General features: G+C 49.0%; 1 protein-coding gene and 1 long non-coding RNA gene across 2 annotated transcripts in view; one reads left to right on the top strand and one right to left on the bottom strand.

Moving 5' to 3' along the window:
• Nucleotides 1–1,100: 1,100 nt before the first annotated feature.
• Nucleotides 1,101–5,909, bottom strand: LOC123792529 (uncharacterized). Its single transcript, XR_006779713.2, has 2 exons — nucleotides 5,380–5,909; nucleotides 1,101–1,307 (listed from the first exon to the last, which is right to left on the bottom strand). It is a non-coding gene; the product is annotated as an uncharacterized LOC123792529 (long non-coding RNA).
• A 5,953-nt stretch (nucleotides 5,910–11,862) lies between these two features.
• CUL5 (cullin 5) overlaps nucleotides 11,863–13,316 on the top strand; it is an 87,791-nt gene continuing 86,337 nt past the window's right edge. Inside the window, exon 1 of the mRNA XM_045797708.2 lies at nucleotides 11,863–12,336. Coding sequence (XP_045653664.1) covers nucleotides 12,313–12,336 — 24 coding nt within the window. The 5' untranslated portion in view covers nucleotides 11,863–12,312. The remainder of the gene's footprint in view (nucleotides 12,337–13,316) is intronic.

The raw sequence follows: 13,316 nt of genomic DNA, 5'->3' as shown, positions 1-13,316 counted from the left end.
CGGTATGGCGGGTAAGGTACCAGGCGTGTCTGTTTCGATTCTGCATTGGAGGACGGGGCGAGAGGACCACCAGGTGGGTCTGTAGATGCAGTGGACCCACTGAGAGCTGGAACCAGTCAAATGCATCATTTAATACCTGGTTCCCATATGTCTCCATTATAACAGTGGGACCATGATGACACTTTAGGTTTCTGAATCTCAAAGTCAACTTGTACCTTGTGTCAAATGGTCCTTGAAATATTTGGGTATTCCCCTTTCCCAAGTGCATAGTTGCCAAAGTAAATAACTGTAAGTCTCTTTGGCAAAGAACAGGAGAAATCATCACTATGCCCACTCGCTGAGATGTTGTGGGGTCCTTCCTTCTGGGGACCCAACTTCTTCTAAAGTCAATAGGTTCTGGGAATGTGGAACTTTTTTTTGGAGTGACTGCCCTCCTCATCATATATCCTTGATTTTTTTTTTGACAGTATAGAGTGACGTATTCCACTCTGGCTGCCCATCGTCTAGAAGCAGAGCCATTGTATTAGTGAATTAGTTCCAGAGAACCAATAAGACATAGATATCGAAGAGATTCATTATGGGCAATTTGGCCATTAGATTATGGCGTCTCACAAGTCCAGAATCCGCAGGGTCGGTTGGCAGGAGAGCCAGAATGCCAGCTTGAGTCTGGAGGCCACCTGCTGTAAAATCAAGAAGAGTCAATATTGCAGATGAAATGCAAAGTCAGGAGGCACCTGGGTGGCTCAGTTGGTTAAGCATCTGCCTTCGTCTCAGGTCATGATCTCAGGGTCCTGGGATTGAGTCCCACATCGGGCTCCCTTCTCAGTGGGGAGTCTGCTTTCCCTCTGCCCCTCACCCTGCTCTCATGCTCTCTTTCCCTCTCTCTCAAATAAATAAATAAAATCTTGAAAAAGAAAAAGTAAATGTAATGTGGGTTGATATGTAGTTCAGCAAGTCCTCCTTTGTTTTTTTAATTTATTTTTTGTTTTTTTCTCCTTTGTTTTTTTTAAATTTTTTTTGTCATTCTTCCACATATTTCTTCCAAATACATTTTCAATTGGCTTGTCACATTTCTGTAAACAAACAAACAAAATCAGGTAAGCATTTTATCAGCATTTTATTGAATATACAATTAGTTTAGGGGAAACCGTATCAGAGGTAAGTGTAACCAGACGTCCCTGCCAGTCTGAGCTGACTCTTGCGTGTGTCCAGTGGATGGGCTCCAGCTATGGTACCTTGTAAATTGCACCAGTCGAAGGAGGGCTGTCCTATTCCAGCCACCCCATCGACAATTGAGCGGGTGAGTTCTATTCAGAGAGAAGAGAGAAGAAAAAAGACATTGGGCCTCCCTTCCAAGACATATTCTCCAGCACAGCTTTAGACTATACTGTAAATATTTTATGCCCTACTCGTCCCCTTATGTGTGTCGTCCGTTGGCTCAGAATTAGTTTCTAACTGTATTATCTGAAATCATCAATATATTGTAAATGACAGGGCTAAGTGAAGCCGAGTACGAGCTGCATTGATCCTGAGCATTTTGAAGGATGCCCTGAAGACTAACAGAATAAAACAAAACAGAAAGAGTGAAGGGGAGAAGCGGAGGTTGGTGGACGAGGTGGCAAAAGTGTGGTTTTGATATTTTGATGTGACACTGGGGCTCTTGGCTGGCTCAGTCGGAAGAGCACGTGACTCTTGATCTCAGGGCTGTGAGTTCGAGCCCCACGTTGGGTGTAGAGATTACTAAAATAAGTGAACTTAAAAAATATACTGATGTGACTTCATTGCCTAGTCTTGTGAAACCTGGGGTTGTTTTAATTTCATAAGTCATAAGTAATTTATTAAGCAAAATAAAGCAGACACATCCTTTGTGCTCCAACAACTGGATTGCTTTGGCACAGAAAAATTCTCTGACAATTTACTTCGGGTTTAATTCAATTAGGAAATTGAGTTTCATGTAGAAAGTCTGTAAATTCTATTACTAAGATATTATTTTCATCATTCATCCTTATCTTGTCAACTGTCTAAACAGAGAATTTAAAAATAAATTGGATAAGGCTTTTGAATGGTACTAGCTTGAGTAAAAGTACTATTATAGAATTGTAAAATAAAATTCTAATTAGATGAGGTCTCCAAGTGATAGCATGAATAAAAATGTTATAATTGGCCAACAGCTGTTAATTTGTTTTTTCCACTTAGCGCTAATTAGGCAAGATAAAGTTGCTTGTTTTTTCTGGTACTGGGAAAGTGAATAATTGCCTGTGTAATTATAGATAATGAAACAAGTATTAGAAGTATTAGGGTGTCTGTGTGTGTGTGTGTCTTTTTTTTTTTTCCAGGTTCTTTGAAATCCCCCTTAAGCCCCAGATCAACTTCGTCTCAGACGGCATCTCCTGCTCCTGTAGTTAACTGATATGCCACTAGGGGGAGCGCATGAGACAGAGCGTTGAACACTCCCCATCCCAGCGGCTGCAACTCCAACAGTAGTCGCTGGAGGGCACCAGACTGCAAAGTTAAGGAGCCCAGACTTCAAACCTGTCAGTCTTCTTTTTCCAAGAAGGAAGATTTCTACCTGCTGGGGAACTATTCATTTTGGGGAATATTCAGTGGGAGAGGAAGGGGAAGAGGATGAGGTTGACTTGGGCACCGGAACAAACAAGTCCAGCAAAAATGTCAGAAAACTTGGAGCCATCTGCAGGTTAACCGCTCCTCTCCTACGAGAAGAGTTAGGGTATATCATGAGAGTAAGGAGAGATCCGCGGATGTGACAGGTGCAAAGAAGATCTAGAGTCTGAGTCTTTGGTGAGACAGCCTCAGAGAAGGTAAGAAGAATCAGGTCTAGAAGTGAAGGCTCAACCCCACAGTTCAAGCAAAACATTCCTTGAGCATATTTCCGTTGATATTTTTCTGTGAAGTCATCCTTCAGACAAGAGGAACATTAAATTCCAAATCTGAAGACTTGGATCTAGTGTCAATCACCAACACTAGCTACTATGGTGGAAGATAACTTGACTCCAAGCACATTCATAGGATACAAGTTGGTCAACCCATCAAGTTGGTTAAAATATCTGTTTGTTCCAGAAATCGTATACCCAATCACTGGTTTTTCAAGAATTGACAATTCTGGGGTCTCACAGTGTTGTTTTGCAATATTTTTCATCTTTAGACACTTTTTCTATTTTTCAGGATTTGGGGTTATTTTCCATTATATAAATAAAATGTCACAAACCCCATATTATTTAATTCATCTTTGTCTAGAAAACACATTTAAAGCATAAACTTCAGGCGTTGGCTAACAATTGTTAATGAAGAAGCTGGAAAGAATGGTGACAACTTATCGGTTGCCTTGAGAACACCAGCCTCAGACTAGTTATTAAAATTTGTTCCCCAGAATTCTCAGTACTTTGGTTAAGCCTGTCTTTCTCCCTGGGTTCCCTCCTCCTTCTAATAAGAATCAAGAGAATCCCTGGGGCCCCTGACTGGCTCAGTTGGTGGAGTGTGTACAACTCTTGATCTCAGGGTTGTGAGTTCAAGCCCCGTACTGGGTGTAGAGATTACTTTAAAATCTTAAAAAAAAAAAAAAAAAAAGAGAGAGAGAGAGAGAGAGAATTCCCAAGAATCCTCTGGATTTGAATGGAGTAGGAGCGCCGTTCCCCAGCTTCCATACTTTCAACTGTAACAGAGGAAAGGGGACCCTAGAACTCTGTGTGTTTCTGGCAAGATCCCCACCCAGCCCTACTGCCTGACACACCTCCACTATCTGCTCTTACACTATTAAAACCAACCTCATTATGCCTTTACCCTTGTTATGTCTGTATCCACAAGAAGATTACCCCTGGGCACTTACCCCATCTGATTTCATCTCCCATTTCCCCAATCTCCAAGCCTCTGGACAGGCAGTAAAATCCTCTGTACCCTCAAACTCTTCTCCTTACTTTCTTATTCTCCGTGAAGCTTGATTCAGCCCTGAAGTCACTGCCTCTCCTGCGTCTCTCACAAGATGGTTGATGTTCCCTGGGCCTGGAGCTCCTGTGCTGGTCTTCTCTGCCTCCCACTCCCAGTTCCAAATCATCTTCTCCCTTCCTTCCTAGAAACACTCTGTTTTGAGTTGGGTGTCAGTGGACTATCCATCCATGAACTCTCCTTGTCGCCATCATGTATTGACCCCTGAGGTCATACTCTCATTCCTTAGTTAAAGTGCTGACTCACTATCATTCTTTCCAACATGACCCCTGTCATAATTCTTAGTGATTTCAATATTAACAGAAGATTACTAACACTCTGCTGTTTTAGTAAGATTTCTCCTGAAACAAGGACTGGACATACCAGTGGTTTATTTGGGAGATGATCCAGGAATCAGGAACTAGGGAGCAAGGAGAATAAGATAGGGAAGGCGGAAAAGCCTCTGTAAAGGTGTGGCATCAAGGCCACTACCATGAACCCCAGAGACTCAAGTCCACTGAGACCTCTGGGAACCTCCTGAGTGCCCCACAACGTTGTCTACCAAAGCACTGGAGGCTGGGTCACTTACTCACTGGCTTCTGACCCTACTGGTTGAAGGTTTTCCTTGAAGCATTATCTTCCCCATACTTGCTACATTTGCTTGTGAACCTAGTAGGCTCCTGGGGTCTTGGAGAAGACCCCGAAGTGAAAGCAGAGAAGAGAGGTGCCCTTTTCAAGTGGGAAGCTATCAGGGGGAGACTGAAATTCTTTCCACCATAACTGCTGCTGAAATCAGAAGTGGGTTAAGGAATGTGACTAGGATCCCAAAAGCATCAGGAATGCCTGGTTTCTCAGTTCCCTACCTTCCTCTTTCCCAGGGATTCTGTCCTCCACCCTACCTCAACTCCCCTCTTTCCTGCAACCACTCACAGCCTGAGCTCTATTTCACCCCCAACCACCTGCTCATATCTTTCCTATCAACTCGGTCCCCTATTGTGTCTTGAGTCCAACAATCCTTAGAATCCCAGCTCTTTGATCCTTCTGTCTCATCACTGTTCTTCACTGTCCCCGACCCGACTCAGCTTTACTCCCACAGTCAACCATCACACTTATGCTTTCACATGTGTGCTCAACTTCCTGCATCATCCTCCCTCAGCACAACCCCAGCCTTGGTCCCATCGCGTTCTCTACCCATCCATTCCTTGCATCTGAGCAGCTGAATGTGGGTTTAAAACCAGACAGATCCTGCCACTCACGAGCTGCGGGACTGTGGGCACATCACCTACTCCTGCCGAGTCTTAGTTTCCTCAGCTATGCTGAGCAGTCTCAACTAAAATTCAGGACCAGTCGTCTCAAGGGCGTCCTTGGGGCTGCCGAGAAGTCACAATGCACTCCCTCAGTCCCTTCACTCCCCCTCCACCGTAAATCATAATTCCCCACCTTCTTTTCTCACAATGCCCTCGCTGTCAGGCTTCCAACTTGGGCAGCAGAGCCATCAGAAGAGAACGTTCACTTCCAACAGCCCATCTAGGCGTCGTGCCCCTCCGGCTGCTGTGTGTGACGGCCCCTGCTCCCGGCCACCGCCATCCGCGCTCCTCATCAGGACGATGGTTCCGGCAGCTTCCCCCCTTCCACCTTCTGCATCTTCGTTTGTTCCCTCCTACCAGCTTGTTCGCATCAGCCGGACGTGAAGTTTAAATGCTGCGCGAGTTCTCCACGAGGAGGGAAGACTTGCGGCAGCACGAGCCGTCACCTCTGCGAAGCGCAGGGGGCCTGCCGCGTCCGTACGGCTCTTACCGTGCACGACTGCTTCCGTGTGAAAGGTGAAGCGCAGGGGGCCTGCCGCGTCCGTACGGCTCTTACCGTGCACGACTGCTTCCGTGTGAAAGGTGAAGCGCACGGGGCCTGCCGCGTCCGTACGGCTCTTACCGTGCACGACTGCTTCCGTGTGAAAGGTGAAGCGCACGGGGCCTGCCGCGTCCGTACGGCTCTTACCGTGCACGACTGCTTCCGTGTGAAAGGTGAAGCGCAGGGGGCCTGCCGCGTCCGTACGGCTCTTACCGTGCACGACTGCTTCCGTGTGAAAGGTGAAGCGCAGGGGGCCTGCCGCGTCCGTACGGCTCTTACCGTGCACGACTGCTTCCGTGTGAAAGGTGAAGCGCAGGGGGCCTGCCGCGTCCGTACGGCTCTTACCGTGCACGACTGCTTACGCGTGAAAGGTGAAGCGCACGGGGCCTGCCGCGTCCGTACGGCTCTTACCGTGCACGACTGCTTCCGTGTGAAAGGTGAAGCGCACGGGGCCTGCCGCGTCCGTACGGCTCTTACCGTGCACGACTGCTTCCGTGTGAAAGGTGAAGCGCACGGGGCCTGCCGCGTCCGTACGGCTCTTACCGTGCACGACTGCTTACGCGTGATACGTTATGCTCTACACGCCTTATCACAGTTAATCTTTATTTCTAAATTTTTCTTGAATATTTTACTCATCTGGGAGAGAGACTGTGTGTGCTCGCACACGCGCTCGAGCGCGGGAGGGGCAGAGGGAGAGGGACAGACAGACTCTGCCCAGCGGGGAGTCCCCCGAGGGCTCGATCCCGCAACTCTGAGATCATGACTGAGCCCAAACCCAGAGTCGGAGGCTTAACCAACTGAGCCACTCAGGCGCCCCCGTGTTTAATCTTTAACTCCATGAAAAAGAAAAACTCCTCTATGATGCAGATGCTATTTTTTTTAAAGATTTTATTTACTTATTTGAGAGAGAGAGAGAGTATGAGAGGGGGGAGGGTCAGAGGGAGAAGCAGACTCCCTCCCGCTAAGCAGGGAGCCTGGGACTCGAAGTTCATGACGGCCCGAAGGCAGACCACTGCGAGAGAGGCAGACCTGTGGAGTAGGAAACAAGGGGGGGGATTTGGTGTCGTGGAGGCCAAGTGAGGAAAGTGCTTAGGGACCGGGAGGGTGGAGATTGGGACTGAGACGCGCCGAACAGTAAAACCAGGGCGGTGACCATCAGAATTGGCAAGAGTCAAAGGAGGGATTCATTTCTTTTAAGGTGACAGCTGCTGACGAGTGGGGTTTTTTATGGGGGTGGGAATGATATGGGAGAGAGGGGAACACCAGACCACAGGAGAGGTAAAAGCCTGCTGGAGGAAGGGAGTTCTTGGGACAGGACCCAGAGTGAGAGCAGAAGCAATGGTCCTGAGCTGGAGCAGGGGCCCGGCCAGCATACTGCAACTGGGGAGAAGAATTACAAATGCGGGGACCGAGGTTTGAAGATGGGCTGTGGGAAGAAAAGAAAGCTGCCGTTTATGTTTGCAGTGAAGTCTGGATGGAGGTAATGCACTGAGGAGGTCTGAAATGAATGGGTGTACCAGGGAATGGGGTGGAAGAGCAAGCCCCCTGGAGAAACACACGCCAGGATTATTGGGTTGTGTTCAATGCTCATTTGTGGTCTAAGTCTGGGAGTTTAGAGAGAAGCCTCTGACCTTGGTTCCAGGCTTTTCTCTGGTGATGTTTCACTCCTTGGGTGTAGGCGTGAAAAAGATGGAAGGGTTTATTCAAGGTTGTGACTGGGTTACTTATGTTTGATGGACCGGGAAAGGGACGAGTTTTGTTGAAGACATTTGCAAGAAAAGTGATCATGTGACATGTAGAAAGGGGGCTGTGGAAGTTTCCCCCCTGACCTGGTCCCATGGGTGGAAATCTCAGGATGGTTCTCCTTAGTTTCACACAGCTGCTAGCGGGGTTTTCATTTCCTCCCCCCCCACCCCCCCACCTCCCCACCCCCAGCCCCTGGCCACACATCTTGTCCAGGGCCCCACTTCCTGGAGGAGGGCATGGAGCTTAGAAGTGTTCGGGGGCCATGGAAGAGGGAGTCACCCATATAAAGTAGTGCCATGGGCTGAGCGCGGGACAACTGTCTTATAAGCAATACGGAGAAGGCAGCTCCCTCTGACATAGCCTTCCGAAGAAAGACAGCTAACAGATGGCTCAGCACTGGTGATGTGTGACAGTCCCCGGCAGAGTGGGGAAGGATCTTCTGGCTTAGGGATAAGAATAGAAATGGATATCAGGCTATGGTTAGATTCAAGTTTGGCTTAGGCTTAGGGTTGGCTCCCATGGGTCTTCCTGGTGCTGGGCGGGTGTGGGGGGGTGAGGGCAGTCTTGAGGTGGACTCTTTTTCTCCAGGTGCTGTACAGAGATCTGGGAAGCCCAATGGCCATCCCCCTCCTCTTGGGTCTGTTTCTCTCCTCCCTCTCTTGCTCTAAAATCTTGTAAACTCTTGGTGTCCCTCCAGGTTTTCACCAATTCTCTTATCAATCAATATATCGATTAAACTTTACATATTATCTTTTTTATGTGCAGAAACTTTTTGTTTTTTGCTTCCTACAAATCAAAAGCTTTGACTTTATAGCTATCACGTTTAAAAGGGACTGCAAGAGCCTAATTTTGAAGGAATAATCCTAAACACGCTGGGGGCAATGGCTGCATTAGGGCCTGCCAATAATTGTTTGAATGTCCATCAAGAATTATGAGAAAAAAAAAGCAGGAACGTATTTTTCAGTAATTTATATCATACAGCTGAGTGGGGGAAAAAGACGTAAGAGAGTATAAGTAGGACGCCACCATTTGTGGGGAGAGAAAAGAGAATACGTACACAAATGCTTGCATGGACACAGAATGTCCTAGGGTTCCACAAGAAATTGGTAACTGTGTTTGTTTCTGCATGAGAGATGATGGGTGGGCTGGGGGACTGTGGAGGAAGGGAGGCCTATTAAAAAAAAATTTCCTCCAACATTTAATTATGAAAAATTTCAAACATATAGACAAGCTGAGATATTTTACACATTGAACACTAGTATACCCACCACCTAGATGCTGTCATTAACATTTTACTATACTTGCTTGGTCAACCTTTCCATGCAACCATCAATCCCTGTTATATATATATTTTAAGATTTTATTTATTTATTTGAGAGAGAGAGAGAGAGAGCACGAGTGGAGGGGAGGAGGAGAGGGAGAGGGAGAAGCACACTCTCCACTGAGCAAGGAGCCCAATGTGGGGTTTGATCCCAGGACCCTGGGATCATGACCTGAGCTGAAGGCAGTCGCTTCACAGGCTGAGCCACCCAGGTGCCCCAAACCATGTTATTTTGAAAACATTTCAAAGTAAACTGTAAACATGACCTCACTTACTCCTAAAGTCTTCAGCATGAATACCATTAACCAAATTTCAAACCATTTACTATTTTTTTCTTTTGAATGTGATGCAAAAACCTTAAGAGCACACAGCTAAGTTTTGACAAATACATACACCTGAATAACCCAAATCTCTACCACAGTCTAGAACATGACTCCAGGAAGGAGGCTTGCTTTTAGCTGTGTTCCTTTTAGCACATTCTGAATTTTGTACCACGTGCTTGTGATCTCTATTTTAAAATAAATGCAATATTTAAGCATTTAAAATATTTAAACATTTCTCTAATGATGGGCCATCAAATCAAAATAGGAAGGGGAAGACAGTGAAAATGGGGAATGCTAGGCAACAAGGAAGTGTTGTTACTTCCAATGACTTCCAAGGAGCCCATGGTAAGGAGAGTTCACGGGAAGCTGGGGACAACTTGTAGAAGTGTTGCCACGACAAGTGAGGGGGGATGAAATATCCTGTTAGTCAGTGGGATGTTTGCAGCTGAGTTTTGTTTTTTTTTTCCTAAAGATTTTATTTATTTATCTGACAGAGAGAGACAGCCAGCGAGAGAGGGAACACAAGCCGGGGGAGTGGGAGAGGAAGAGGCAGGCTCCCAGTGGAGGAGCCTGATGTAGGGCTCGATCCCATAACGCCGGGATCACGCCCTGAGCCGAAGGCAGACGCTTAACGACTGAGCAACCCAGGCGACCCTGCAGCTGAGTTTTGAAGAGCAATCATAGGGTCCATGCTGTGGACATGGGAATGGTGGCAGTTAGGGTATTAGTGTCCCTCCCTACCATATGCTCTGAATTGCACAGTGTTTTTCCTTTGCACTATTTATCACAACCGCAATTAAGCAATTTTTTAAAAGATTTTATTAAGTAACCTCTACACCCAAAGTGGGGCTCGAACTCACAACCCCAAGATCAAGAATTGCAGGCTCCACTGACTGAGCCAGCCAGATGCCCTCAACTAAGTAACATTTAATTTGTGTAACTACACTTAATATCCAGCTCCTTTATGAGACGATAAGCTTCAAGATGGCACGGGGGTTCTCTGCCTCATTTAATCCTATATTTCCAGCACCTAGTACATAATAGGCGCTCAAACAAGTATGAAATACTTAATTGGATTCTTAAGCAGCGTTAGCCATTAATCAATGCAATTACTTTATCAATTTGTCAACTTTTTTAAAGATACATCAGGTTGACGATAATGTAATCAATTTACACCTTAAATTAAGCAGTGGAGTTGGCCTGGGGTTGAAGAGAAAATCCAGTTTCCCTGGAAAAGGGAACTGTAATTACATCAAGTTTGTCCTGGACGAGGCCTTTTCTCTGACCCAGTTGAGTGACGTTGGCCAGATCACCCTGCAAGACAGATAACCTCCGATAATGGAGGGTCAGCCCTCTGCTAACACTTGGCCAGGACATCCCAGGCACAGTGGCTCTGACTCCTTGGTCTGTCACCCAGTTACTGTTTAATCGTGCCTAGATCGCTCTAATAAAGCATTTGTAAAGTGGGGACGCCTAGGTGGCATGGTTGTTGAATCAATTTAAGGAGACATTAGGGAAGCTCCCTACATTACCCTTCTGCTTGTTTACTATTTACACAGTAGAGGGAGCATGTGGAGGCGGGAATTTGGTCATGCTGCGTCTCTGTTCAGAAGCTCACAGTGATTGCCCACCTCCCCCAGAATCAGAGCCCGTCCTTAATCACAGTGGTCCACAAGGCCCTGAATGATCTTAGGCTCTCCTTCCCCTCTCTGCTGTCCACACACCAACCTTCTCACTGATCTTCCCACTCTCTGGGCAACCTGCCACCCGGGCTTCCCCCTGGCTGGAATGCCCTCTACACACAGCCTGGCCTCGCCCCCCATCTCCTTCACGTCTTTGCTCAAATGCCATCTTCTCGGTGATGGTGACGGGGTGATGGTGACGGTGACGCCTGCTGGGGTCACTCTTTGCAAAGTGCAAACTTCATGCCCCTTCCGGGCTGCATTTTCCTCCAGAGATCTTATGATTTTTCCCCCCTAAAATATGAATATAGGGCACCTGGGTAGCTCAGTTGGTTAAGCATCTGCCTTTGGCTCAGTTCACGATACTGGGGTCCTGGGATGGAGTCCCTGAGCAGGGGGAGTCTCCTATTCCTCTGACCTTCCCTCTCTCTCTCTCAAATAAAATCTTTAAAAAAATATAATGAATGTAGGAACGGATATGGTTTGTACACATGCATCGTATAATACCAGGTACACCGTCATTTCTACTGTGTTAGATTCTCTTCCCCGGGCCAGTGGTTAGTGGCCTGAAGGGCTAAAGCTTGGGGGTTTACGGTGAGTACCTTCTAGGATCATGTGCCTTCAGGAAATCCAAGATTAATATTCATTGCCTGAACAACCTTGCATGGATTATTTTGGCGCTAGGTACTCTGGGCTGGAAATATTAATAGTTAACACTTTTGCGCCTCCACTGATTCATGCAGTCATTCAACAAACATTTATTGGACGCCTTCGATGTGCCAGTTCTTACTGACTGAGCTGCCGGACCCAAGCCGAGCTGTCACAAGCGTCTCCTTCGGGATCGCGGCGCTCCCCAGCACACCCAGTCCCCGGATTTGGGGCGGAGGTGGTGGTGGGGACCAGGGAATATATCCAGTCCCGCCAGCAGAGGGCGCGCTGCCGCCCTCTCCGCAGTCTCCCGACCCACCAAGGCTTCCCGGCTCCCACGCTCGCTCCCGAGCGCGCCCCCGCCCGCCGCGTCACGTGATGCGGCCGCGGAACCTGAGCTCCCGGGCCTAAGCCGAGCTAAATTCGTTGCGGGTGGCCTCCGCGGGTGCAACCACAAAGGCTAATCCGAAAGACTGGGGAGGCTCGCGGAATCGATGCTTCCTCTTCCAATTCAGGTCGGCTCCCGCTATCTCCTCCCCGTTCGCCGCTGCCGACTGCCCGAGCGTGTGCATGAGCTCTCTGGTGTGGGGAAACGCCGGTGACCATGTAGGCGGAAAGAGCGAGGAAGCTCCAGGTGCCTGGGACGAGGTCAGCGCTGTCGGCACGCCTCCGCGGCGCCCAGCACACCCCCGGTGCAGGCCGGCGGGCTGCTCGGCCCTGCTGGGAAGCCGGGCCTCCGCCTGTGGCCTGGCCCGGAGCGGCACGAAATCTCGCGCCGTCTCGCGAGAGGCGAAGTTGCAGGAACATGGCGACGTCGAATCTGTTAAAGGTAAGACCCTCCGTCCAGCCCGGCTTGGACTTCGCGCCCGCCGGCTCTGGCGCCTCGGGAGAGGCCCGGTTCGGGTTCGGCGGCCAAGTGTGGGAGTGCTTGGGGGTTGTCCGCCTCGGGGGAGGCCGGGGAGGCGGCCGCCGGGGACCGGAACGCTGGTCTGTGGCCTTGGGGTCGGGAGGCTCCGGCTGTCCGCCCGCCGGCCGGCCCGGGGTGTGCAGGGCCCGGCCGAGGGCAGGCGGCGAGCGCGGCTGGCGGGGGAGCCGCTGTGGGCCGGGGCGGCGGGCGCGTGGTGGTGCTGTGCGCCGGCCCCGCGTGCCGCGGTACCCTGGGGGTCTCCGGTGCGGCGAGAGTCCAAGACGCATGAACGGGAAATCCGAGAGAATGCTGCCCAGTCGGTCTCAACGGCCCGGCTGACCCTCGCCTTCTTAATCTCTGTTGGCCTCCTCTTGTGTGCACGAAATTCCGGGTCAGACAGCAAGCGGTGCCTTCCACCCCGCTCGCGCCCTCCCTCTTCTGCTCGCTGCACCTTTGCTCCTGTCCTCCCATTCCTGAGTTCCCATTTTTCATGTTTTTCCTTGGGAAACTGCTCCGCAGCCCCGGTGCAGCACACAGTCCGCTGAGTGCCGAGGAAGCGCTCCGCAAAGTTACCGGATCCAAGACAAGGGTTAAAGTTAGTTTTGGATCTGTGGGATGGCAAGGGAGATGCAGGCCCAGAGGGGCGTATTCCCTGCCCTCAGAAAGCTGGGAGGAGAATGAGGAACACATGGCACATGCATAATAGAAAATAATGGAAAATACGTTGAAATATGCTGGAACCTCACTTATGTCTTCTTTACACCACCAGTACTAACTGCCTAACAGATGGGACTGTCTTATGAAATGCAGACCAAATTTTACTAATTTAAGAGGCAGTATATCTTCTTTTAAAAGGGGGAGGGGCCTAGAACGAAACTCAGTCTGCCACTTAGAAGCTATGT

This window comes from Ursus americanus, chromosome 16 (genome assembly GCF_024610735.1).
Source record: "Ursus americanus isolate L20-20 chromosome 16, mUrsAme1.1.p, whole genome shotgun sequence".
In the NCBI taxonomy this organism is placed as follows: domain Eukaryota; kingdom Metazoa; phylum Chordata; class Mammalia; order Carnivora; family Ursidae; genus Ursus; species Ursus americanus.
The sequence above is the reverse complement of the archived record's forward strand: the minus strand, read 5'-3'. Positions and strand labels throughout refer to the sequence as shown.